Source organism: Lipophrys pholis (genome assembly GCF_963383615.2).
Source record: "Lipophrys pholis genome assembly, contig: SCAFFOLD_55, whole genome shotgun sequence".
Taxonomy (NCBI): Eukaryota; Metazoa; Chordata; class Actinopteri; order Blenniiformes; family Blenniidae; genus Lipophrys; species Lipophrys pholis.
In genome coordinates this window covers 120,001-147,594 of record NW_028291934.1, presented here as the reverse complement: position 1 = coordinate 147,594, position 27,594 = coordinate 120,001, and the positions used below count along the sequence as shown (strand labels likewise).

The window sequence follows — 27,594 nt, the reverse complement described above, 5'->3', positions numbered from 1 at the left end:
CCTGGAAACCATGGTCCACCACCTGGAAACCATGGTCCACCACCTGGGGAAAGGATGGTGTAACAAAGGGTTAAAGAGCAGCACGGTCCAAGCCCTGGTCCTAGTTCTAGTCTTGGTCCTTGTCCTGGCAATGGCCCTGGTCCTAATCCTAGTCCTGGTGATGGTCCTGGTCCTGGTCCTGATCAGCTAGATAAAGGTTTAGAGCAGGGGTCTAGGAGACGATATTCTGTGGCCTGACTTTCTGAGAAAGTAGAACGTTAATACTTTGATTTCAACCACCCACCATCTCTCATGTTGTCATTTCACCTCAATAGTTCTTCAAGATTCGGAAATTCAAAAAACTGCAAGTCCTTCGAAAAATATCAGAATCACAGACTGATGTTGACGATATTTTGTCCATGAATACTTATAAAATAATTCCAAACTGTCTGTCTGCTTCCTCTCAGACTCTCGTAAAGGAAAGGAATTAATCTGTGGAACGGACTTAAGAAAGAAAGTAAAGAGTCAAAAAACACAATGGTTTTTAAGAAACAAATCAAACATATGATACTCAACAAATATGAGAGTACCACTTGATAGGAGAATCCAGATGAAAGTGGATATTTTGTGGGTAGGAAACATAAGTTTTACTTCAACCTACTCCTTTTCGAATTGTATGTACAGTATATTACTTTCTTTTTCTTTTTTAATTTTTTTTAATTGCATTGTACAAATTCGAAATAAAGACTACTACTACTACTACTACTACTACTGTAATCCACTCATCACACACACACACACTCGCAGGCACGGAAGCAGCGGGATGAAGAACTCGGAGTCCTCCTCTCTGCTGCCACCTGCTGGTCCGGAGGTGAACTGCACCACCAACATTTGATCAGGCAGTTCGGTGCTCTCACTCACACACACACACACACACACACACACACACACACACACACACACACACACACACACACACACACACACACACACACACACAGAAAAAGTTTACATGTAAAAACACTGCAAGTACATACTATAACTATGTCTGATATCGAAATAATAAACACTGCCAATGCAGATGGAGAGAGAGACAGACAGACAGACAGACAGACAGACAGACAGACAGACAGACAGACAGACAGACATGGAGAGACAGATGTGTCTCCTGTATATGTAAATCTCCATATGTGAATAACTGTTTATCTTGAAACCAAACCCTGATACAGAAATGTGACGACTCAGCAAGGCGGCTTCACTGCGTTTCAAGATGTTTTAATGCAGAGTCAGCGTTCAAATCATGACTAATCATGTTTATGTGGATTAAACCCTGTTCAACCAGGATGGAGCTCAACTTCTCTCGTCCTGTCGCCTCGTCCAACCAGACGTCACAGTCCAACCAGACGTTACAGGGTCAGGCTCAGCAAAGATCACAAACACAGCGCTCCTCAGGGGAACGAATGAGTCAATGAGTCAATGAGTGAATGAGTGAATGAGTGAATGAGTCAATGAATGAATGAGTCAATGAATGAATGAGTCAATGAGTGAATGAGTCAATGAGTGAATGAGTGAATGAGTGAATGAGTGAATGAGTGAATGAGTCAATGAATGAATGAGTCAATGAGTGAATGAGTGAATGAGTGAATGAGTGAATGAGTCAATGAATGAATGAGTCAATGAATGAATGAGTCAATGAGTGAATGAGTCAATGAGTGAATGAGTGAATGAGTGAATGAGTGAATGAGTGAATGAGTCAATGAATGAATGAGTCAATGAGTGAATGAGTGAATGAGTGAATGAGTGAATGAGTGAATGAGTGAATGAGTGAATGAATGAATGGCCGCGTGCCGCCACATCAAGTATGTGCGCTGGGGTCCAGAAGGGGGCAGTAGTGCATCAGTGTGCACACATCCAGGAAGCAGAAAAAGAAGCATGTGGATCGATCGATCGATCTGCTGAGAGCGGTGGTCAGTGACCGGGTGAGGACGCAGCAGCGGCGGCGGCGGTAGCGGCAGCGGCGGCGGCAGCGGCGGCGGCAGTATGGACGCAGCGGTGCGGGAATCCAAACTTCAGCTGGTCCGCAGGCACATCCGGGAATTCCCAGACTTTCCTAAGAAAGGCATCATGTTCAGGTAAGAGCTCTTCGCCTCCAGACACAGCAGCTTTCCACTCAGCCACCGTGCCGGCGTTCCATTTTAACCGGTGTTCCATTTTAACTGGTGACCGTTTTAACTGGTGACCATTTTAACTGGTGTTCCATATTAACTGGTGTTCCATATTAACTGGTGACCATTTTAACTGGTGTTCCATATTAACTGGTGTTCCATATTAACTGGTGTTCCATTTTAACTGGTGACCATTTTAACTGGTGACCATTTTAACTGGTGACCGAGCTGCTGCAGCGTCAGTTGTTACTGCTAGCAACAGCAGATGTTGAAAAGTCGACGGAGGCTCATAGCTGTCCTGGCGAACGCCTGTTAAGCGTAATTCACAATAAAGTTTCATGGTATATTACCTTCTGTGAGTGTGTATCCTTGTTTGGTGAACATGTGGGACCGTGTGTGTCATTCAGCTGCTGCAGCGCCCGCTCATTTCAGAGTTACTGGCGATACTGAGACCAACATCGGGTCTTGAGACGTCACGAAGGGGGCGGGGCTATAACGCTGGTCACATCTTAACGTGGAGTGTGTGAAAACAGACGGTCACATTCCATTATTACTGGCCTGGCATGGCGACACTATTCATGTTCACACTGGCTCGTTCAATAAACATTACTGCAACTCATATCCATTGTCGGTTGTTTCGTTATTTCTCTTTTTAAGCACTCTGAGTAAAAAATAAACTGACGAAGCTGACATCGGCAGCCGCTGACGTCACGAAGGGGGCGGGGCTATAACGCTGGTCACATCTTAACACGGGGTGTGTACACAGACACATCTGCCCTGAAGCTGCTCATGTGGAGTTGTTGGTTTTTTTTCTCTTTTCTCTGTTAAATCTCCTAGAAATGACTGTGTTGTATTTGCTGCTATATAAATAAAGTTGAATTGAATGTGACCCTCTGTTAACACACACTCCATTTTAAGACGTGACCTAAGTTATACCCATCGTACCTTCAGGATCCCAATGTTTGCTGTTTGTCTATCCAGAGTGCTTTAACAGCTAAATAATCAACCTCCTACAATGGACCGTTTATCGAAACAGCCCCGGCTACATGAATAGTTGGTGAAAAATACAATAAGAAAACAGTTCTCACTCATGTCAGTGTCTGTATGACTTCCCACTGATGCTGGATCGAACAGATCAACAACCTGACAGGTCACGAGTTGATTCAGCTTCAGGGCAGACGTGTCTGTGTACACACCCCGTGTTAAGATGTGACCAGCGTTATAGCCCCGCCCCCTTCGTGACGTCTCAAGACCCGATGTTGGTCTCAGTATCGCCAGTAACTCTGAAATGAGCGGGCGCTGCAGCAGCTGAATGACACACACGGTCCCACATGTTCACCAAACAAGGATACACACTCACAGAAGGTAATATACCATGAAACGTTATTGTGAATTACGCTTAACAGGCGTTCGCCAGGACAGCTATGAGCCTCCGTCGACTTTTCAACATCTGCTGTTGCTAGCAGTAACAACTGACGCTGCAGCAGCTCGGTCACCAGTTAAAATGGACACCAGTTAAAATGGTCACCAGTTAAAATGGTCACCAGTTAAAATGGACACCAGTTAAAATGGTAACCAGTTAATATGGAACACCAGTTAAAATGGTCACCAGTTAATATGGAACACCAGTTAAAATGGACACCAGTTTAAATGGAACACCAGTTAAAATGGTCAACAGTTAATATGGAACACCAGTTAAAATGGAACACCAGTTAATATGGAACACCAGTTAAAATGGAACACCAGTTAAAATGGTCACCAGTTAATATGGAACACCAGTTAAAATGGAACACCAGTTAAAATGGTCACCAGTTAAAATGGAACACCAGTTAAAATGGTCACCAGTTAATATGGAACACCAGTTAAAATGGAACACCAGTTAAAATGGAACACCAGTTAAAATGGTCACCAGTTAATAGGGAACACCAGTTAAAATGGTCACCAGTTAATATGGAACACCAGTTAAAATGGTCACCAGTTAATATGGAACACCAGTTAAAATGGTCACCAGTTAATATGGAACACCAGTTAAAATGGTAACCAGTTAATATGGAACACCAGTTAAAATGGTCACCAGTTAATATGGAACACCAGTTAAAATGGTAACCAGTTAATATGGAACACCAGTTAAAATGGTCACCAGTTAATATGGAACACCAGTTAAAATGGACACCAGTTAAAATGGAACACCAGTTAAAGTGGAACACCAGTTAAAATGGAACACCAGTTAAAATGGTCACCAGTTAATATGGAACACCAGTTAAAATGGAACACCAGTTAATATGGAACACCAGTTAAAATGGTCACCAGTTAAAATGGAACACCAGTTAAAATGGTCACCAGTTAATATGGAACACCAGTTAAAATGGTCACCAGTTAAAATGGAACACCAGTTAAAATGGAACACCAGTTAAAATGGTCACCAGTTAATATGGAACACCAGTTAAAATGGTCACCAGTTAATATGGAACACCAGTTAAAATGGTCACCAGTTAAAATGGAACACCAGTTAAAATGGAACACCAGTTAAAATGGTCACCAGTTAAAATGGAACACCGGTCCACTCATCCACGTAAAGACGCACCAGCAGCTTCCAGAAGCGGCCCTGTTACTGCAGTTTTTTCTTGCAGCGGGAAGGCGACACAACATGCTTCCTGTGCTTGTTACTTCCTCGTGGTTCCACGTGATGCAGTTATTAACCCGTCACGAGCCTCAAACACGTCGGAATCGTTACGAGACTGGAGACACAACAAAGGGACACAATTTTCCCATTTAAAGCCTCAAACCCAACCTGAAGCATCAGTTTCTCTGAAACACAGTCCTGTCAATCAGACTGGTGGGAAACCATGGTCCACCGCCTGGAAACCATGCTCCACCACCGGGAAACCATGGTCCACCACCAGGAAACCATGGTCCACCGCCTGGAAACCATGGTCCACCACCAGGAAACCATGGTCCACCGCCTGGAAACCATGGTCCACCACCAGGAAACCATGGTCCACCGCCTGGAAACCATGCTCCACCACCTGGAAACCATGCTCCACCACCGGGAAACCATGGTCCACCGCCTGGAAACCATGGTCCACCACCTGGAAACCATGGTCCACCACCAGGAAACCATGGTCCACCACCTGGAAACCGTGGTCCACCACCTGGGGAAACCATGGTCCACCACCAGGAAACCATGGTCCACCACCTAGAAGCCATGGTCCACCACCTAGAAACCATGGTCCACCGCCTGGAAACCGTGGTCCACCGCCTGGAAACCGTGGTCCACCGCCTGGAAACCATGCTCCACCACCTGGAAACCGTGGTCCACCACCTGGGGAAGCCGTGGTCCACCACCTGGGGAAGCCGTGGTCCACCACCTGGGGAAGCCGTGGTCCACCACCTGGGGAAACCGTGGTCCACCACCTGGGGAAACCGTGGTCCACCACCTGGAAACCGTGGTCCACCACTTGGGGAAACCATGGTCCACCGCCTGGAAACCATGCTCCACCACCGGGAAACCATGGTCCACCACCAGGAAACCATGGTCCACCGCCTGGAAACCATGGTCCACCACCAGGAAACCATGGTCCACCGCCTGGAAACCATGGTCCACCACCAGGAAACCATGGTCCACCACCGGGAAACCATGGTCCACCGCCTGGAAACCATGGTCCACCACCTGGAAACCATGGTCCACCACCAGGAAACCATGGTCCACCACCTGGAAACCGTGGTCCACCACCTGGGGAAACCATGGTCCACCACCAGGAAACCATGGTCCACCACCTAGAAGCCATGGTCCACCACCTAGAAACCATGGTCCACCGCCTGGAAACCGTGGTCCACCGCCTGGAAACCGTGGTCCACCGCCTGGAAACCATGCTCCACCACCTGGAAACCGTGGTCCACCACCTGGGGAAGCCGTGGTCCACCACCTGGGGAAGCCGTGGTCCACCACCTGGGGAAACCGTGGTCCACCACCTGGGGAAACCGTGGTCCACCACCTGGAAACCGTGGTCCACCACTTGGGGAAACCATGGTCCACCGCCTGGAAACCATGCTCCACCACCTGGAAACCATGGTCCACCACCTGGAAACCGTGGTCCACCACCTGGGGAAACCGTGGTCCACCACCTGGGGAAACCGTGGTCCACCACCTGGAAACCGTGGTCCACCACTTGGGGAAACCATGGTCCACCGCCTGGAAACCATGCTCCACCACCTGGAAACCGTGGTCCACCGCCTTGAAACCATGGTCCACCGCCTGGAAACCGTGGTCCACCACCTGGGGAAACCGTGGTCCACCACCTGGGGAAGCCATGGTCCACCACCTGGGGAAACCGTGGTCCACCACCTGGAAACCGTGGTCCACCACTTGGGGAAACCATGGTCCACCGCCTGGAAACCATGGTCCACCACGGGGAAACCGTGGTCCACCACCAGGAAACCATGGTCCACCACCTGGGGAAATCATGGTCCACCACCTGGAAACCATGGTCCACCACCATGGTCCACCACCTGGGGAAACCATGGTCCACCACCTGGGGAAGCCATGGTCCACCACCTGGGGAAAGGATGGTGTAACAAAGGGTTAAAGAGCAGCACGGTCCAAGCCCTGGTCCTAGTTCTAGTCTTGGTCCTTGTCCTGGCAATGGCCCTGGTCCTAATCCTAGTCCTGGTGATGGTCCTGGTCCTGGTCCTGATCAGCTAGATAAAGGTTTAGAGCAGGGGTCTAGGAGACGATATTCTGTGGCCTGACTTTCTGAGAAAGTAGAACGTTAATACGGCCGCGATTGAAGTGAAACTCCAACGTGAGAAGTGAGAGTAGACGCTGTGATGTTGTGACGCTTTAACTCTGTGACTCTGTGATGTTGTGACTCTGTGATGTTGTGACGCTGTGACTCTGTGAAGCTGTGATGTTGTGACGCTTTGACGCTGTGATGTTGTGACGCTTTGACTCTGTGACACTTTGACGCTGTGACTCTGTGACGTTGTGACGTTTTGACGCTGTGACGTTGTGACTCTGTGGCGTTGTGACGTTGTGACTCTGTGAAGCTGTGACGCTGTGACATTTTGACGCTGTGACGTTGTGGCTCTGTGACGCTTTGACTCTGTGAAGTTGTGATGTTGTGACTCTGTGAAGCTGTGACGTTGTGACGCTGTGACGTTTTGACGCTGTGACTCTGTGGCGTTGTGACGTTTTGACGTTGTGGCTCTGTGACATTTTGACGTTGTGGCTCTGTGACATTTTGACGTTGTGGCTCTGTGATGCTTTGACTCTGTGACGTTGTGGCTCTGTGACTCTGTGACGCTTTGACTCTGTGACATTGTGGCTCTGTGACGATGTGACGTTGTGGCTCTGTGACGTTGTGGCTCTGTGACTCTGTGACGCTTTGACTCTGTGACATTGTGGCTCTGTGACGATGTGACGTTGTGGCTCTGTGACGTTGTGGCTCTGTGACGTTGTGGCTCTGTGACGCTGTCACATTGTGGCTCTGTGACGCTGTCACGTTGTGGCTCTGTGACGCTGTGACGTTGTGACTCTGTGACGTTGTGGCTCTGTGACGATGTGATGCTGTCACGTTGTGACGTTGTGACTCTGTGGCGTTTTGACGTTGTGACTCTGTGGCGTTTTGACGCTGTGACGCTTTGACTCTGTGACGTTGTGGCTCTGTGACGCTTTGACTCTGTGAAGTTGTGACGTTGTGACTCTGTGAAACTGTGACGTTGTGACGTTTTGACGCTGTGACTCTGTGGCGTTGTGACGTTTTGACGTTGTGGCTCTGTGACGTTTTGACGTTGTGGCTCTGTGACGCTGTGACGTTGTGGCTCTGTGACGCTGTGACTCTGTGACGTTGTGACGTTTTGACGTTGTGGCTCTGTGACATTTTGACGTTGTGGCTCTGTGATGCTTTGACTCTGTGACGTTGTGGCTCTGTGACTCTGTGACGCTTTGACTCTGTGACATTGTGGCTCTGTGACGATGTGACGTTGTGGCTCTGTGACGTTGTGGCTCTGTGACGTTGTGGCTCTGTGACGCTGTCACATTGTGGCTCTGTGACGCTGTCACGTTGTGGCTCTGTGACGCTGTGACGTTGTGACTCTGTGATGTTGTGGCTCTGTGACGATGTGATGCTGTCACGTTGTGGCTCTGTGACGCTGTCACGTTGTGGCTCTGTGACGCTGTGACGTTGTGACTCTGTGATGTTGTGACGTTGTGGCTCTGTGACGATGTGATGCTGTCACGTTGTGACGTTGTGACTCTGTGGCGTTTTGACGTTGTGACTCTGTGGCGTTTTGACGCTGTGACGCTTTGACTCTGTGACGTTGTGGCTCTGTGACGCTTTGACTCTGTGAAGTTGTGACGTTGTGACTCTGTGAAACTGTGACGTTGTGACGTTTTGACGCTGTGACTCTGTGGCGTTGTGACGTTTTGACGTTGTGGCTCTGTGACGTTTTGACGTTGTGGCTCTGTGACGCTGTGACGTTGTGACTCTGTGACGTTGTGGCTCTGTGACGCTGTGACTCTGTGACGTTGTGACGTTTTGACGTTGTGGCTCTGTGACATTTTGACGTTGTGGCTCTGTGATGCTTTGACTCTGTGACGTTGTGGCTCTGTGACTCTGTGACGCTTTGACTCTTTGACATTGTGGCTCTGTGACGATGTGACGTTGTGGCTCTGTGACGTTGTGGCTCTGTGACGTTGTGGCTCTGTGACGCTGTCACGTTGTGGCTCTGTGACGCTGTGACGTTGTGACTCTGTGATGTTGTGACGTTGTGGCTCTGTGACGATGTGATGCTGTCACGTTGTGACGTTGTGACTCTGTGGCGTTTTGACGTTGTGACTCTGTGGCGTTTTGACGCTGTGACGCTTTGACTCTGTGACGTTGTGGCTCTGTGACGCTTTGACTCTGTGAAGTTGTGACGTTGTGACTCTGTGAAACTGTGACGTTGTGACGTTTTGACGCTGTGACTCTGTGGCGTTGTGACGTTTTGACGTTGTGGCTCTGTGACATTTTGACGTTGTGGCTCTGTGACGCTGTGACGTTGTGGCTCTGTGACGCTGTGACTCTGTGACGTTGTGACATTGTGGCTCTGTGACGCTGTGACGTTGTGGCTCTGTGACGCTGTGACGTTGTGACTCTGTGACGTTGTGACTCTGTGACTCTGTGACTCTGTGACGTTGTGACTCTGTGACTCTGTGACGTTGTGACTCTGTGACTCTGTGACGTTGTGACGCTGTGACGTTGTGTTTACTGACTTGGGTAAGTTCATGGACTTTGAAAGTGTGCTGGCTGGAAGCCCGGGACATGACACGTCTTTTGCAAGTAGTATGAGCTCAGTGGACAAAAGATTTGCGTCTACAAGAGACAATATTGGGAATTGGCTTGATAAGAAAATCTTTTCCTCTGATCAATCTGTGAACATTGAGCTCTTATGGTCAGACCACCCAACAGGAACCCCATGGCAGGACCAGACCCCACACAGAACCCTCTTCCCTCCTGCTGGCTCACCCACAACCAGTGAACTAAACTAGATTAATTAACTCCATGAACTAAGCAACAAAAACAAAACACAACACAACCATCACCAACACTACAAACCTAAAATAACCACAATAATTACATCTAAAACACGACGGGCAGAAACTCCCATGATGCACTGCAGCGATCCGCTCTGTGAACACGGAGCTGGTGCTAGGGTAGAGCTGCTCTTATGATGTCATGTTCCACTACACATTTATCATACAAGTAAACTTCCTCAAGTATCAGTATTAATCGAGAGTTGATGGTCTGCAGCTCGAGGGGCCATAGAGTTGTGGGTTCCTGACCCTGTTCTAGACATTCTGAGGGTCTCAACTGTTTCTTCTCTCAAGACAAATGTGGCTCAGATACGTGAGGAGAAGTGGAGGCAAGAGAACCCAGAAGAACCGTTCATGATCCTCGTTCAATGTTCCACTCATGTTCAGAAGAAATCACTAAAACTGTTCATAATGACGTTTGAGGATTTGTTGTAGAACTTGTTTTGAGGAACCCCTGATACCCCCAGCCTCACCCAGACTCTGCCTCCAGTGGCCCCCGGGTACCCTGAGTTTGAGACCCCTGGTCTAGAGGTTCCCCCTCAGTGATGAGACACTTCGGTCTGTTTCTTCATGTTTGCGATTGAAACACTCCGGAGAGGCTGAACGTCCGGGACCAGGACCAAGTCCAGGACCAAGTTCACGACCAGGTTCACGACCAAGTCCAGGACCAGGTTCACGACCAAGTTCACGACCAAGTCCAGGACCAGGTTCACGAGCAATTTCAGGACCAAGTCCAGGACCAGGTTCAGGACCAGGACCAGGTTCACGACTGGATTCACGACCAAGTCCAGGATCAGGTTCAGGACCAAGTCCAGGACCAAGTTCACGACCAGGTTCAGGACCAGGTTCACGACCAGGTTCACGACCAAGTCCAGGACCAGGTTCACGACCAAGTTCACGACCAAGTCCAGGACCAGGTTCACGAGCAATTTCAGGACCAAGTCCAGGACCAGGTTCAGGACCAGGACCAGGTTCACGACTGGATTCACGACCAAGTCCAGGATCAGGTTCAGGACCAAGTCCAGGACCAAGTTCACGACCAGGTTCAGGACCAGGTTCACGACCAGGTTCACGACCAAGTCCAGGACCAGGTTCACGACCAAGTTCACGACCAAGTCCAGGACCAGGTTCACGAGCAATTTCAGGACCAAGTCCAGGACCAGGTTCAGGACCAGGACCAGGTTCACGACTGGATTCACGACCAAGTCCAGGATCAGGTTCAGGACCAAGTCCAGGACCAAGTCCAGGACCAGGTTCAGAACCAGCTCCAGGACCAGGTCCAGGACACAGCCACACTGAAACAAAACTGATTAAAGCCAGCAGCCTTGGTCAGGACCTCGCACCCTGGCCTGTCGGGGCCGGCTCAGCCATGGCCCTGTTCCCAGCAGGTGGCGCTATGGCCGGTGGTTGTTAAAGTTTGAGCCCGAGGGAACAGTGCTGGAGGTACTTACAGTTTGCCTCCTGTTCAATGGGGAATATCAAAGAGGCGTGGCCACAGAGGCAAATTGTGTCCTTCCTGTAGGGTTCAGCTCAGAGTGTCAGTCAGGGATGTTTAGGCGTTGATGAACAAAGGAGTGAGTTCGGCTTTGATCTCTCTACGTCATTCCTACGGGCTGTGGTGGATGTTTGTGTATGGAGGTGGAGCACGTTTTGGCACCCTGGGGGTTCTTCGGTACATTTTCTTACGGTCTGTGCCAGTCCTGACAGGCGGGCCGAACTGGGGGAGATTCTGAGCGTTTAGATGAGGGGAGGGTAGTCCCAGTCCTGGAGGGTAGTCCAGGTCCTGGAGGATAGTCCCGGTCCTGGAGGGTAGTCCAGGTCCTGGAGGGTAGTCCCGGTCCTGGAGGGTAGTCCAGGTCCTGGAGGATAGTCCTGGTCCTGGAGGGTAGTCCAAGTCCTGGAGGGTATTCCAGGTCCTGGAGGGTAGTCTTGGTCCTGGAGGGTAGTCCTGGTCCTGGCGGGTATTCCAGGTCCTGGAGGGTAGTCCTGGTCCTGGAGGGTATTCCTGGAGGATATTCCTGGTCCTGGAGGGTAGTCCTGGTCCTGGAGGGTATTCCAGGTCCTGGAGGGTATTCCAGGTCCTGGAGGGTAGTCCTGGTCCTGGAGGGTATTCCAGGTCCTGGAGGGTAGTCCAGGTCCTGGAGGGTAGTCCTGGTCCTGGAGGGTATTCCAGGTCCTGGAGGGTATTCCAGGTCCTGGAGGGTATTCCAGGTCCTGGAGGGTCGCAGTCCTGCAGTCTGCTGAGCCTCACGACAACTCAGGCGTGTTTGAGCAGGGAGACATGGACAACATGCAGGGCTGCGGTCCACCCCTGGTTTAGAGGGACAAACTGTGGTTCAATGCGGCATCAGGAGAAGAAAGACTCAAATACAATTGGGTCCTCGCTTCTAGGCCACGCCCCCTGCGAGGGCTTCCCTTCCGGCTCGGTCCTTTCCTGAGGTTTAGTGAATCCCAGCAGGAAAACATGTCGTCAATGTTGTTGGTGATTATTGATACCGAGTCCAGCAGGTCCTCACGGTGAACCAGAACCAGAACCAAGATGCTGAGAGCCTCAGGCCCCGCCCACACCAGCCACAACCACCTTCTTTCTCCCTGAAGTTCTCAAAACAGTTCCCTCCACACCTCACTGGGAACGCTGCCTCAGGGCCTGCAGTACATATGCCCGGCCTTTAGGGGCGCTGTGACTCGCCAAAACGCCTCAAAACCAGAGAAGAAGACATAGAGAACATAGAAATATAGAAGTAGACTCCTGCTCAAAGAGGTCTCTGCTCCTGCTGCTGCTGCTGCTCCTGCTGCTCCTGCTCCTGCTGCTCTTGCTGCTCCTGCTGCTCTTGCTGCTCCTGCTCCTGCTGCTCTTGCTGCTCCTGCTGCTCTTGCTGCTGCTGCTGCTCCTGCTGCTCCTGCTGCTCTTGCTGCTCCTGCTGCTGCTCCTGGAGGAATCCCACTTGTCCCCTTAGTAAACCTACTAGTATCAGTAGCTTCTGCAGCGCCACCTGGAGCATGGAGTCTGCCATTGTTGTGGCATTGCGGACGGCGGTGGGGGGCATCATCGATGACATCATTTTCCGCAGATCTTTGAAGTTCACACCTCAGGCTTTAGAACCCCCCCCCCCCCCGGAGATCAAACTTCCCCACTATACCTGGAAAACCTTGAAAACTCACTGATAAAGTTGTGGATCGTACGGAAGAAAAAAACAATCGGAGGCAAAACAAACCAAAACCTTCATGCACGTCAGAAAACGTCAGAAATCAAAGTGGAGATGTATTTTCCAGGGAGAGACGTCTGTCCGTCCCTCATCTGTCCCCCCGTGGACGTGAAATCACTTAATTGTAACTCTATCGTGTAGCTTACTGCTTATCAACGTGGGATGTTACACAGGATAATATATTTTCCGAGCACCCTGGGACGCGTGTCTTTGTCCTCCGTGTTGGACGCAGGACGCTGGCTGCTCTGTGTCTCCTCGTCCTGATGCTGTTTAGCAGCGGAGTCTGTCCTGAAGCGTCTTCCCACCCCTTCGTCCAACCTGCCCTGCGTCCTGGAGAAGCAGGAGGACAAATGACAGTACAACAGAAAAAAGTCTAGGCTTTCCAAAATAAAAGATAAGCTCATCCAAAATAAAAGACAAGCTCATCCAAACTGGACCCAGCAGCATTATGTGAAGTGATCCAGGTCCCCAGGTCTCCAGGTCCCCAGGTCTCCAGGTCCTCTGACTAGAATCTCCTTTGGTGTTCTCATGAAGAAAACCTTGCAGTTCCTTGTCCATGTCACTCCAATCTTCTGCTTTTATCTCCCTCTCCCTCCCTCGCTCTCCCCCTCTCTCTCTCTCTCCCCGCCCTCCCTCCCTCGCTCCCTCTCCCTCCCTCTCCCCCCTCTCGCTTCCTCTCTCTCCCTCTCCCTCTGTTGCTCCCCCCTCTCTCCCTCTCTCCCTCTCCCCCTCTCCCTCACCCTCCCTCGCTCCCTCTCTCTCCCCGCCCTCCCTCGCTCCCTCTCCCTCTCTCTCCCCCTCTCTCTCTCTCTCTCGCCCCGCCCTCCCTCTCTCCCTCGCTCCCTCTCTCTCTCTCCCCGCCCTCCCTCTCTCGCTTCCTCTCCCTCACCCTCCCTCTCCCTCACGCTCCCTCTCTCTCCCCCTCTCTCTCTCCCCGCCCTCCCTCTCTCTCACCCTCTCCCTCCCTCTCTCTCTCTCTTTCCCCCCCCCTCTCGCTTCCTCTCCCTCACCCTCCCTCGCTCCCTCACCCTCCCTCTCTTCCTCTCTCTCTCTCTCACCCTCTCCCTCCCTCTCTCTCTCTCTCTCTCCCCACCCTCCCTCGCTCCCTCACCCTCCCTCGCTCCCTCACCCTCCCTCTCTTCCTCTCTCTCTCCTCCCCCCTCTCCCCCCCCCCCCCCTCTCAGAGACATCTGTCCCATCATGAAGGATGCTGCTGCTCTCTCTGCAGTGATCGACCTGTTTGAAGATCACGTGAGGATCAATCATCAGCAGGTTGATCTGATCGTGGGTAAGACTCATCCATCCATCCATCCATCCACCCATCCATCCATCCATCCACCCACCCACCCACCCATCCATCCATCCATCCACCCATCCACCCACCCACCCACCCACCCACCCACCCATCCATCCACCAACCCACCCATCCATCCATCCACCCACCCACCCACCCACCCACCCATCCATCCATCCATCCATCCATCCATCCATCCATCCACCCACCCATCCATCCACCCATCCATCCATCCATCCATCCATCCATCCACCCACCCACCCACCCACCCACCCACCCATCCATCCACCCATCCATCCACCCATCCATCCATCCATCCACCCACCCATTGATCAACTGGCGGCTGCTCTGGGTGCAGGTCTGGATGCACGAGGCTTCCTGTTTGGACCGCTGCTCGCCCAGCGGCTCGGCGTGGGCTTCGTCCTGGTGAGGAAGAGGGGGAAGCTGCCCGGCGCCACCGTGGCTGTGGCCTACGATCTGGAGTACGGCACGGTAAGGACCGTCCTGGAGTACGGTACGGAGCGCCCTGGAGTACGACTCGGTAAGGATCGCCCTGGAGTACGACTCGGTACGGAGCGCCCTGGAGTACGACTCGGTAAGGATCGCCCTGGAGTACGACTCGGTACGGAGCGCCCTGGAGTACGACTCGGTAAGGACCGCCCTGGAGTACGGCTCGGTAAGGATCGCCCTGGAGTACGGCTCGGTAAGGAGCGCCCTGGAGTACGGCTCAGTAAGGAGCACGACTCGGTAAGGAGGGCCCTGGAGTATGACTCGGTAAGGATCGCCCTGGAGTACGGCTCAGTACGGAGCGCCCTGGAGTACGACTCAGTAAGGAGCGCCCTGGAGTACGGCTCGGTAAGGAGCACGACTCAGTAAGTAGCGCCCTGGAGTACGGTAAGGAGCGCCCTGGAGTACGGTAAGGAGCGCCCTGGAGTATGACTCAGTAAGGAGCGCCCTGGAGTACGACTCAGTACGGAGCGCCCTGGAGTACGGTAAGGAGCGCCCTGGAGTACGGCTCGGTAAGTAGCGCCCTGGAGTATGACTCAGTAAGTAGCGCCCTGGAGTATGACTCAGTAAGGATCGCCCTGGAGTACGGTACGGAGCGCCCTGGAGTACGACTCAGTAAGGAGCGCCCTGGAGTACGGTAAGGAGTGCCCTGGAGTATGACTCAGTAAGGATCGCCCTGGAGTACGGCTCAGTAAGGAGCGCCCTGGAGTACGGCTCAGTAAGGAGCGCCCTGGAGTACGGCTCAGTAAGGAGCGCCCTGGACCCGGCCCTGGACCCGGCCCTGGACCCGGCCCTAGACCCGGCCCTGGACCCGGCCCTGGACGTGACCAGGTGTCTCTGTAACGCCTGTAATAAACGGCATCATGACGTTTCCTTCAGATGTTCCTTCATTTCTTTTGTGAAACTTAAAGAATCGACATGAATTTCTTTTAGAACTCGGCTGACGGAGGAAACGGGAAACCATCAGTGGTTAAAACCTGAAAACGTTACGTAGGAAATAAAAGTATGACGCAGGTCCTCAGTGGGCGGAGCCTCCTGTCTGGCCGCCGCCCATCAGCTCCACATCAACCTGGAATAAAGTGCTGCTCTACCTTTTTAATCCTCATCCCACACCGTAGTCGAAGCCAGAGTCTGAGAGCATCTGGCGTAATCACGTCAGTGCTGCTCCACTCGGACGCCCACAGAGTTCAGTTCCACCACCCTCCAAACCTCCGTCACCCAGCAGTGAGTCAGCATTAAACTAAGAAGCAAGCTGAGCTGCAGCAGGAAGAGCTGCAGCAGGAAGTGCTCAGCAGGAAGAGCTCAGCAGGAAGAGCTCTGACTGGACTGAACAGGTTAGTTTATATTACCGACCCAGACTAGATCTGCAGCAGACCAGAGCGGTCAGCAGAGTGGATCAGCACTTCAACTCTCTGCATGCAGCAGCTTTAATACCAACGAGCCTCCAAAGGCCCACAGTCACAAAACAGAACAGGAGGTGATACAAGCCCTCTGGGTCTACGCTCTGGGCCTACCCTCTGGGTCTACTCTCTGGGTCTACGCTCTGGGTCTACAGTCTGGGTCTACACTCTGGGTCTACGCTCTGGGTCTACCTTCTGGGTCTACGCTCTGGGTCTACACTCTGGGTCTACGCTCTGGGTCTACCTTCCGGGTTTACGCTCTGGGTCTACCCTCCGGGTCTACGCTCTGGGTCTACCTTCCGGGTCTACACTCTGGGTCTACGCTCTGGGTATACCCTCTGGGTCTACCTTCTGGGTCTACGCTCTGGGTCTACGCTCTGGGCCTACAGTCTGGGTCTACGCTCTGGGTCTACCTTCCGGGTCTACCCTCTGGGTCTACGCTCTGGGTCTACCCTCTGGGTCTACGCTCTGTCAGCATTGGTACAAGAGAGCAGCAGCAGCATCGCTGCTCTCTTGGTGAAAGCTGAGGAACCTTCTGCTGATGCTGAGGTCATTAAATAATCCTTAATCTGGTGGATGAAGTTTGAAGTCTGGAGGAGAAAAAGACAGGAACCGGTAGAGGAACCGGTAGAGGAGCTGTTAAAGGAGCGTTCACACACAGAACCACCACACGTTTGGCAGGAACCTCAGTTCCTGACCAGGATCAGCATTTTGAGCTGAATTCTAGGATTCAGGGTGGAGGCGTCACTCCGTCACCGACAGTCTCCACCTTTTATCCTGAGCTACAAGTCAGAGCAGGAAACATGGAGGATCACCACCAGTCGTTCTGCACCGTCAGCAGTATTGTTCCACCGTGTTACCAGTTAATGAGTAAAGCCGCTCTGCAGCAGGCCGCTCTGCAGCAGGCGGCACCTGAGTTTAAAAACATATGACTCCACCCCCCTATGACTCCACCCCCCCATGACTCCACCCCCCCAGGTCTTCTCCCAGCAGATACTGAACAGTGGACACCCTCCAGAGCGCTCAGCATTCAGAGAACCTCCATGGAGTTGATCAGAGAGGAGGATGCTGACACTCTGTAGAACACATCAACACACATCACTACTAATCCACACGCTCAGTTACTAACTTCACCAGTAACTAGCTACTTAGTAACTACTAACCCTAACCCTGGTTCTGGATAAAAGAAGTTCAGGAACATGAGGAACGTCAGAATCATTCCAGAACCACCTTCAGATGCATTAGGTCACATTAAGAACGTCAGGAATGATCTTAGTTACTGTCTGATAGGACTGCCACTAGAAGGGTGGAGGATTGGGTGGAGGATTGAGTGGAGGATTGGGTGGAGTGAGTAGAGGAGTGGGTGGAGGATTGAGTGGAGGATTGAGGGGAGGATTGGGTGGAGGAGTGAGGGGAGGATTGAGTGGAGGAGTGGAGGTTTGGGTGGAGGAGTGAGTGGAGGTTTGGGTGGAGGAGTGAGAGGAGGATTGGGTGGAGGATTGAGTGGAGGATTGGGTGGAGGATCGAGTGGAGGTTTGAGGGGAGGATTGAGTGGAGGATTGGGTGGAGGTTTGGGTGGAGGATTGGGTGGAGGAGTGAGTGGAGGTTTGAGGGGACGATTGAGTGGGGGATTGGGTGGAGGTTTGGGTGGAGGAGTGTTCTTCACCTCTGATCTCTGACTTAAAGAACCAGACGTTCTGATGTCACACATCAGAGGAATTTCCTCGTCCCGTCACGTTTCTCTCTGATTGGTCCGTCAATTCATTCATTTAGTTTATTTGGGATCTAACTGGTGTATTAGAACACAAAGTACAACGATAGTACTAATAAGTTCATTTATATAGCAGTTTTTCTACTTCAGATACAACAGAGTACAATGAAAAAGAAGAAATGATGAAATGAGAAGAGAAAGAAAAGCAGCAGTGAAACAACAATTATGGAATAAAGAAGTAATAGAGTAAATCTGTCTCGGTGAGTAAATACTGAGACAGTTGCTTTTACTCTTCTGAAGTTTTGAAACTCCCAGGCTGCAATTATTACTACAACCACCTTGAGTACTACTACTACTACTACTACTATAGTAATGATGATAACAATGATAATAGTACTAATGGTTTATCAGCTGAAACATCTGACAAAGAGCAAAAACCCTGCGACTGTTCAGACCCTTGGTTCTTCATGCTGCTCTGGGGGGGGGGGGTTCTGGAGGGGGGGTACTAGAGGACCCCTGGTATAAAGTATAAAGTCAGCTGACTGCAGGTTTTACTGGGTGGCTTCAGGCAAGAGAACGTCCGTCTGATCCTGAGCAGACGAGGAGACAATGGTCTCCGGAGTTCCTTCGGTTCCTCAGATGTTGATGGAAATGAAAAGCGGACGGTTCTTGGTGTTGCAGGCGGAAGCAGAGATCCAGGAGGACGCTGTGGCGGCGGGTCAGAAGGTTCTGCTGATCGACGATCTGCTGGCGACTGGAGGTCAGAACTCTGAGCCTGGTTCTGTCTCACGTTCTGTCGTCTTTCACGTTCTGTCGTCTGTTACGTTCTGTCACGTTGTGACCTGCTGAAGGGATGTTTGTTGTGACGTTCTGCTGTTTGTTTGTTGTGACGTTCTGCTGTTTGTTGTTGTGACGTTCTGCTGTGTTTGTTGTGACGTTCTGCAGTTTGTTGTTGTGACGTTCTGCTGTTTGTTGTTGTGACATTCTGCTGTTTGTTTGTTGTGACGTTCTGCAGTTTGTTGTTGTGGCGTTCTGCTGTTTGGTTGTTGTGATGTTCTGTTTGTTGTGGCGTTCTGCTGTTTGTTGTGACGTTCTGCTGTTTGTTTGTTGTGATGTTCTGTTTGTTGTGGCGTTCTGCTGTTTGTTTGTTGTGACGTTCTGCTGTTTGTTTGTTGTGACGTTCTGCTGTTTTGTTGTGACGTTCTGCTGTTTGTTGTGACGTTCTGCTGTTTGGTTGTGGTGTTCTGCTGTTTGTTGTAACGTTCTGCTGTTTGTTGTTGTGACGTTCTGCTGTTGTGACGTTCTGCTGTTTGGTTGTTGTGGCGTTCTGCGGTTTGTTGTGACGTTCTGCTGTTTGTTTGTTTGTTGTGACGTTCTGCTGTTTGTTGTGACGTTCTGCTGTTGTGGTTCCTTTGCGCTGTAGGAACCCTGTTCGCCGCCATCCAGCTGATGGGGAAGCAGCAGGCGGAGGTTCTGGGCTGTTTGGTCGTCATCGAGCTCAAAGAGCTGCAAGGCGCCGACAAGCTGAAGCCTGAAACGGTCTTCTCCCTGGTCCAGTACTGAGGAACCCCCCAGACCCCTCCTGTGACCTGGTCTCTGGTAGACCCGGTCTCTGGTTGATCTGGATCATCAGCCGAGAAACAAACGTTGGATTGTTCTCATCATTTTAACGTCACCTTGTTTTTCAATAAAACGGTTCTAATGTCTGGACTCGGTTTCTGCTCGTTTTTCTTTCAATGTTGACGGAGAACCTTCAGAACGTTTCAGGACTCCGCCTCCAGCCTCCGCACCCTGGCAGAGCGTTAGTAGAGCGTTAACGTGACGCTCATCCTCGCTGCCGCCGGATCCAGTTACATTCATGTTTTCAGACGTGGAACCGTCACTGGAGAACGTGTGTTTATGTTCCGTTAAATTCTAACAACTGGTCTGAAAGACAATGTGGGGGAAAGGAGATGTAATCGGGACTCAAAGTAATCCTCAGCAACCGTGTAATCTGATTAAAGATTTTAATCTTTTCACGACATAAGAAACAACAAATCAACGTCTTCAAGTCGTCTCCGAAAAACAAAACCCCACGAGGTGACTTTATTAACCCCCCCCCCCCCCCCCAGAAGAAAACCCTCCCACACCTGGAGGATCAGAAGGTCTGACTTCAGACAGTCAGAGTCAGACCCTCCTGGAGCCTGGTCCTCAGTCAGGACCCCCCCCCCCCTCCTACTGGAGCCTGGTCCTCAGTCAGGACACCCCCGGTCCTCAGTCAGAGTCAGACCCCCCCCCCCCCCCCCCCTCCCCTCCTCTTGGAGCCTGGTCCTCAGTCAGGACCCCCCCCCCCCCCCCCCCCCCCCTCCTCCTGGAGCCTGGTCCTCAGTCAGGACCCCCCCCCCCTCCTCCTGGAGCCTGTTCCTCAGTCGGTCCAGCACGGTGCTCAGCTCCATGCCTTTGTTCAGCTTCAGGTACAAGTCCTTCCTGATTGGATGGATGCTCAGCCAATCAGCAACCAGCTCGGCCAGGAGCTGCACGTGTTTCTCCATTTCCCCTGTTAATGAGAGGATGAGGTCACTTCCTGTTAGGAGAGCATGCTAAAGCCCCCCCCCCCCCCTATGGAAACCCACCTGCTGACAGAGCAGACCTGTAGCTGGACCCCAGCCGGCTGCAGACCACCTCCATGGTCAGAGCCGGTTTCTTCTCCGCCACGAAGACGCTGCGCAGGATCCGGGCCAGCTCCTCGAGCCGGGACATCATGAGCAGGCGCTGGTCCTGGACCGGGTCCCGGGTCAGGACCGCCTGCAGCTTCTGGGCCTCCTTGGCTCGGATCTGGAACAGACCAGACCAGGTTCAGAGAGAACTCGTCGCCACTTCTTCATCCAAAGATGGAACCTTTCTTTCACGCTTGTAAATAGTTCTTCTGCTGAAGCTCCAGTAAACAAACATGGCCGACCCTGATTGGTTTGACTCCCAATCCAGGAGTCCTCACAGTCCCTCCTGTCTCCTAACAGTCCCTCCTGTCTCCTCACAGTCCCTCCTATCACCTAACAGTCCCTCCTGTCTCCTCAGTCCCTCCTATCACCTAACAGTCCCTCCTGTCTCCTCACAGTCCCTCCTGTCTCCTCAGTCCCTCCTATCACCTAACAGTCCCTCCTGTCTCCTCACAGTCCCTCCTGTCTCCTCACAGTCCCTCCTATCACCTAACAGTCCCTCCTGTCTCCTCACAGTCCCTCCTATCGCCTAGCAGTCCCTCCTGTCTCCTCACAGTCCCTCCTGTCTCCTCACAGTCCCTCCTATCACCTAACAGTCCCTCATGTCTCTTCACAGTCCCTCCTGTCTCTTCACAGTCCCTCCTATCACCTAACAGTCCCTCCTGTCTCCTCACAGTCCCTCCTGTCTTCTCACAGTCCCTCCTGTCTTCTCACAGTCCCTCCTGTCTCCTAACAGTCCCTCCTATCTCCTAAGAGTCCCTCCTGTCTCCTAAGAGTCCCTCCTGTCTCCTTTCCAACTTCTCCTTAACCCCAGAAGTGTTGAAGTGGCGGCCATGATAAGGAGCGTTGGAATTCTCACTAAGATGAGGAAAGGAGGCTCAATGCTTCCTTTAGAACCTCCTTTAGCCTAGGAACCACTGATGCTTCCTTTAGAACATCCTTTAGCCTAGGAACCACTGATGCTTCCTTTAGAACCTCCTTTAGCCTAGGAACCACTGATGCTTCCTTTAGAACTTCCTTTAGCCTAGGAACCACTGATGCTTCCTTTAGAACCTCCTTTAGCTTAGGAACCACTGATGCTTCCTGTAGAACCCCCTTTAGCTTAGGAACCACTGATGGTTCCTTTAGAACCTCCTTTAGCCTAGGAACCACTGAGGCTTCCTCTAGAACCTCCTTTAGCCTAGGAACCACTGATGCTTCCTCTAGAACCTCCTTTAGCCTAGGAACCACTGATGCTTCCTTTAGAACCTCCTTTAGCCTAGGAACCACTGATGCTTCCTTTAGAACCTCCTTTAGCCTAGGAACAACTGATGCTTCCTTTAGAACCTCCTTTAGCCTAGGAACCACTGATGCTTCCTCTAGGATGCTTCCTCTTCCTTTAGGAACCCTCCTAACACCTTTCACTAACTCCTTTAGGAAGCCTCCTAACACCTTTACTTAACTCCTTTAGGAAGCCTCCTAACACCTTTACTTAACTCCTTTAGGAAGCCTCCTAACACCTTTCACTAACTCCTTTAGGAAGCCTCCTAACACCTTTACTAACTCCTTTAGGAAGCCTCCTAACACCTTTCCTTAACTCCTTTAGGAAGCCTAACACCTTTCACTAACTCCTTTAGGAAGCCCCTAACACCTTTACTAACTCCTTTAGGAAGCCTCCTAACTCCTTTCACTAACTCCTTTAGGAAGCCTCCTAACACCTTTCCTTAACTCCTTTAGGAAGCCTCCTAACACCTTGCCTAACTCCTTTAGGAAGCCTCCTAAATCCTTTCACTAACTCCTTTAGGAAGCCTCCTAACACCTTTCCTTAACTCCTTTAGGAAGCCTCCTAACACCTTTCACTAACTCCTTTAGGAAGCCTCCTAACACCTTTCCTAACTCCTTTAGGAAGCCTCCTAACTCCTTTCACTAACTCCTTTAGGAAGCCTCCTAACACCTTTCACTAACTCCTTTAGGAAGCCTCCTAACACCTTTCACTAACTCCTTTAGGAAGCCTCCTAACACCTTTCACTAACTCCTTTAGGAAGCCTCCTAACACCTTTCCTTAACTCCTTTAGGAAGCCTCCTAACACCTTTCACTAACTCCTTTAGGAAGCCCCCTAACACCTTTACTAACTCCTTTAGGAAGCCTCCTAACTCCTTTCACTAACTCCTTTAGGAAGCCTCCTAACACCTTTACTTAACTCCTTTAGGAAGCCTCCTAACACCTTTCCTTAACTCCTTTAGGAAGCCTCCTAACACCTTTCACTAACTCCTTTAGGAAGCCTCCTAACACCTTTCACTAACTCCTTTAGGAAGCCTCCTAACACCTTTCACTAACTCCTTTAGGAAGCCTCCTAACACCTTTCCTTAACTCCTTTAGGAAGCCTCCTAACACCTTTACTAACTCCTTTAGGAAGCCTCCTAACACCTTTTCTTGACCCTGTGACATCATCCAGGGGGGTAAGGAGAAGTGAATATGAAAGGAGATAGGAGAAACTTGTAGGAAGAACCCGTATTCTAGAACCCGTATTCTAGAACCCGTATTCTAGAACCCGTATTCTTCATATCAGTAGTTTAATAGCATCTGGTTCCTCATCAGTCCATACGGATGTCAGGTTCTCTCCATTTTGTTCATGTTTTCATGTCTTGTTCTCAGTCTGTGTGGTTCCATTACAAAAAGAAGCAACAGCGCCCCCCGTGGCCCGGCAGACTCACTGCATGGTGTCAGAGTGTCGGCTGCTGCAGTGGAAACACTCTTTTTACCAGACTAGGTGTCGTCACGTGAAACGTTGTCGTGGAAACAGAGTCTGAGTAGTTATTGGTGCACCTACCCTGTCCACCAGGGACTGTGGGACTCCTCTGAGAGCAGCAGGAGGAGGAGCAGCAGCAGCAGGAGGAGCAGCAGCAGCAGCAGGAGCAGGAGGAGCAGGAGGAGCAGGAGGAGCAGCAGCAGGAGCAGGAGTTTGCTCCTCACGGTCTTCGGTCCTCAGAGCCACAGAACGCAGAGCTCTCTCCATCTGAGGAACAGAACAAAGGTCAGGACCTCCAGAGATCTGCTCAGATCATTTAATCTGGTCACGGTTCAGATTATTCAGACGAGGCTCCTGGAGGAGAACATCACAGTTCCATCTCACTGTCAGTCTGGATCAACGCGTCAAGGCCGATTCCTCCTTCATAAGAAGAAGAAGAACGACTCTGTCATATTCTAATCATGTGGATCATGTGACCTCGCTACTGTACAGCTCGTTCACATGTGAGAGGGCGGAGTTACGTGATGCTCCTGAACGCATCGCTCAGCTCCTGCAGTTCAAACCAGAGCCACCAGGCGGCTCAGACTCAAACCTCCTCTGTTATTACTGGAACCGTTCAGAGGAAAGGTTCTGCAAACATCGGAGGGAGGAAATAAGCTGCAGTGGGAAGGTTAAAACGCTGCTTCATAAAGGTGGGCCTGCCGGGAGGGGGCGTGGCTAGCGGTGAGGGGGCGGGGCCTGTACGAACCCTCTACCAAAAAGCAGCAGCTGGCTGACGTCACAGCCCGACTGTTCCTCTTGTTCTCATGGGTTCTCCTGGCAGTCTGCAGAGGCCTAGAGTGTCCTGGTCTAGATTAGCATTAGCATTAGCGGGAGGCGCAGCGCCCCCTACCTTGGGGGTGAACAGAGAGCGAGTCTTCTCCAGAACCTCCCGGGCCGTGGCGGCTCTCTCTGTGTGGGGGACGCTCGGCAGCGCGGCGCTCGGCGGCGCCGCCACCGTGTCCACGCTGAAACGAGGGTGCCAGCGGGTCAGTCTGTCCTCTGGGACGGACAGAGGGGGCGCGAGAGAGGACAGGAAGGCCTAGACACAGGAGGAGGTGGTTAGGAGGTGAGGAGGAGGAGGAGGTGAGACTCCGTCCGCTACCAGTGGGCGGAGCAGCTGCTCACCTGGTGGTGCTGCTTGACGATGGCGAGCAGGTTGCGGTGGAAGACTCGGCGCCGCTCCAGCAGCAGAGACGCCGACATGACGGGACGGGCGATCTTCAGGTCTGAGGACGACACAGGACGACCTTCAAGGTCAGGGTGGAGCTAAACATGGAGTTCCTCAGGGTTCTATCTGAGGACCTGAACTCTTCTCCTGGAGGAACATTGTCAGGAAGGAGAAGGAATGTGTTCTCACCTGACACCATAACTATAGAGTGTGTTCTACGTTCTGACCCGAGACCATAACGATGGAGTGTGTTCTACGTTCTGACCCGAGACCATAACGATGGAGTGTGTTCTACGTTCTCACCTGACACCATAACGATGGAGTGTGTTCTACGTTCTCACCTGACACCATAACGATGGAGTGTGTTCTACGTTCTGACCCGAGACCATAACGATGGAGTGTGTTCTACGTTCTGACCCAAGACCATAACAATGGAGTGTGTTCTACGTTCTGACCCGAGACCATAACGATGGAGTGTGTTCTACGTTCTCACCTGACACCATAACGATGGAGTGTGTTCTACGTTCTCACCCGAGACCATAACGATGGAGTGTGTTCTACGTTCTAACCTGACACCATAACGATGGAGTGTGTTCTAGGTTCTAACCTGACACCATAACGATGGAGTGTGCTCTACGTTCTCACCTGAGACCATAACGATGGAGTGTGTTCTACGTTCTCACCTGACACCATAACGATGGAGTGTGTTCTACGTTCTCACCCGAGACCATAACGATGGAGTGTGTTCTATGTTCTAACCTAACACCATAACGATCGAGTGTGTTCTACGTTCTCACCTGAGACCATAATGATGGAGTGTGTTCTACGTTCTCACCTGACACCATAACGATGGAGTGTGTTCTACGTTCTCACCCGAGACCATAACGATGGTGTGTTCTACGTTCTCACCTGACACCATAACGATGGAGTGTGCTCTACGTTCTCACCTGAGACCATAACGATGGAGTGTGTTCTACGTTCTCACCTGACACCATAACGATGGAGTGTGTTCTACGTTCTCACCCGAGACCATAACGATGGAGTGTGTTCTATGTTCTAACCTAACACCATAACGATGGAGTGTGTTCTAGGTTCTCACCTGAGACCATAATGATGGAGTGTGTTCTACGTTCTCACCTGACACCATAACGATGGAGTGTGTTCTACGTTCTGACCTAACACCATAACGATGGAGTGTGTTCTACGTTCTCACCTGACACCATAACGATGGAGTGTGTTCTACGTTCTCACCTGAGACCATAACGATGGAGTGTGTTCTACGTTCTCACCTGACACCATAACGATGGAGTGTGTTCTACGTTCTCACCCGAGACCATAACGATGGAGTGTGTTCTATGTTCTAACCTAACACCATAACGATGGAGTGTGTTCTAGGTTCTCACCTGAGACCATAATGATGGAGTGTGTTCTACGTTCTCACCTGACACCATAACGATGGAGTGTGTTCTACGTTCTGACCTAACACCATAACGATCGAGTGTGTTCTACGTTCTCACCTGACACCATAACGATGGAGTGTGTTCTACGTTCTCACCTGACACCATAACGATGGAGTGTGTTCTACGTTCTCACCTGACACCATAACGATGGAGTGTGTTCTACGTTCTCACCTGACACCATAACGATGGAGTGTGTTCTACGTTCTGACCCGAGACCATAATGATGGAGTGTGTTCTACGTTCTCACCCGAGACCATAACTATAGAGTGTGTTCTACGTTCTAACCTGAGACCATAACAATGGAGTATGTTCTACGTTCTCACCTGAGACCATAACGATCGAGTGTGTTCTACGTTCTCACCTAACACCATAACGATGGAGTGTGTTCTACGTTCTGACCCGAGACCATAACGATGGAGTGTGTTCTAGGTTCTCACCTGAGACCATAACGATGGAGTGTGTTCTACGTTCTAACCTGAGACCATAACGATGGAGTGTGTTCTACGTTCTAACCTGAGATCATAACGATGGAGTGTGTTCTACGTTCTGACCCGAGACCATAACGATAGAGTGTGTTCTAGGTTCTAACCTGAGACCATAACGATGGAGTGTGTTCTACGTTCTCACCTGACACCATAACGATGGAGTGTGTTCTAGGTTCTCACCTGAGACCATAACGATGGAGTGTGTTCTACGTTCTGACCCGAGACCATAATGATGGAGTGTGTTCTACGTTCTCACCCGAGACCATAATGATGGAGTGTGTTCTAGGTTCTCACCTGAGACCATAACGATGGAGTGTGTTCTACGTTCTAACCTGAGACCATAACGATGGAGTGTGTTCTACGTTCTAACCTGAGATCATAACGATGGAGTGTGTTCTACGTTCTGACCCGAGACCATAACGATAGAGTGTGTTCTAGGTTCTAACCTGAGACCATAACGATGGAGTGTGTTCTACGTTCTCACCTGACACCATAACGATGGAGTGTGTTCTAGGTTCTCACCTGAGACCATAACGATGGAGTGTGTTCTACGTTCTGACCCGAGACCATAATGATGGAGTGTGTTCTACGTTCTCACCCGAGACCATAATGATGGAGTGTGTTCTAGGTTCTGACCCGAGACCATAATGATGGAGTGTGTTCTAGGTTCTGACCTGAGACGAGGGTGGGCTCCACCGTCAGCTGGTAGCTTCCTCTCTTCACGCTGCTGCAGAACGTCGGGACGTTTCTCTGCTGCCTGAAGGTGAACGCTTCAGGGAACACAAACTTTATCTGGCCCACGTGGTTCTCCTCGAACCTCCTACACACACACACACACACACACACACACACACACACACACACACACACACACACACACACACACACACACACACACACACACACACACACACACACACACACACACACACACAGACAGACAGACAGACAGACAGACAGACAGACAGACAGACAGACAGACAGACAGACAGACAGACAGACAGACAGACAGACAGACAGACAGACAGACAGACAGACAGACAGACAGACAGACAGACAGACAGACAGACAGACAGACAGACAGACAGACAGACAGACAGACAGACAGACAGACAGACAGACAGACACACACACACACACACACACACACACACACACACACACACACACACATTAAAT

The 27,594-nt window shown here is 51.2% G+C and overlaps 2 protein-coding genes across 2 annotated transcripts in view; one reads left to right on the top strand and one right to left on the bottom strand.

Annotated features, from left to right (window-relative positions):
- The first annotated feature begins 1,863 nt into the window (after positions 1–1,863).
- On the top strand, positions 1,864–19,550 carry aprt (adenine phosphoribosyltransferase). The gene is made up of 5 exons (XM_080494060.1): positions 1,864–2,111; positions 14,108–14,211; positions 14,576–14,709; positions 18,517–18,595; positions 19,259–19,550. Exons 1-5 carry the CDS (start codon positions 2,020–2,022, stop codon positions 19,396–19,398), a joined length of 549 nt encoding a protein of 182 aa, XP_080350186.1. The 5' UTR covers positions 1,864–2,019; the 3' UTR covers positions 19,399–19,550.
- Positions 19,551–19,749: 199 nt separating this feature from the next.
- The window catches only part of cdt1 (chromatin licensing and DNA replication factor 1), a gene marked incomplete at its 3' end in the record, with an annotated part of 13,903 nt that continues 6,058 nt past the window's right edge, over positions 19,750–27,594 (bottom strand). Inside the window, exons 5-11 of the mRNA XM_080494059.1 lie at positions 27,090–27,235; positions 24,428–24,528; positions 24,153–24,341; positions 23,342–23,527; positions 20,448–20,649; positions 20,193–20,371; positions 19,750–19,761 (exon numbers count right to left, since the gene is read on the bottom strand). Coding sequence (XP_080350185.1) covers positions 19,750–19,761; positions 20,193–20,371; positions 20,448–20,649; positions 23,342–23,527; positions 24,153–24,341; positions 24,428–24,528; positions 27,090–27,235 — 1,015 coding nt within the window. The remainder of the gene's footprint in view (positions 19,762–20,192; positions 20,372–20,447; positions 20,650–23,341; positions 23,528–24,152; positions 24,342–24,427; positions 24,529–27,089; positions 27,236–27,594) is intronic.

Coding starts and splice junctions, on each gene's coding strand:
- aprt (XM_080494060.1), top strand. CDS start 2,020: ATGGACGCAGCGGTGCGGGAATCCAAACTTCAGCTGGTCCGCAGGCAC. Junction 2,112..14,107: donor AAGAAAGGCATCATGTTCAG/GTAAGAGCTCTT, acceptor CCCCCCTCTCAG/AGACATCTGTCCCATCATGA. Junction 18,596..19,258: donor CGATCTGCTGGCGACTGGAG/GTCAGAACTCTG, acceptor TTTGCGCTGTAG/GAACCCTGTTCGCCGCCATC.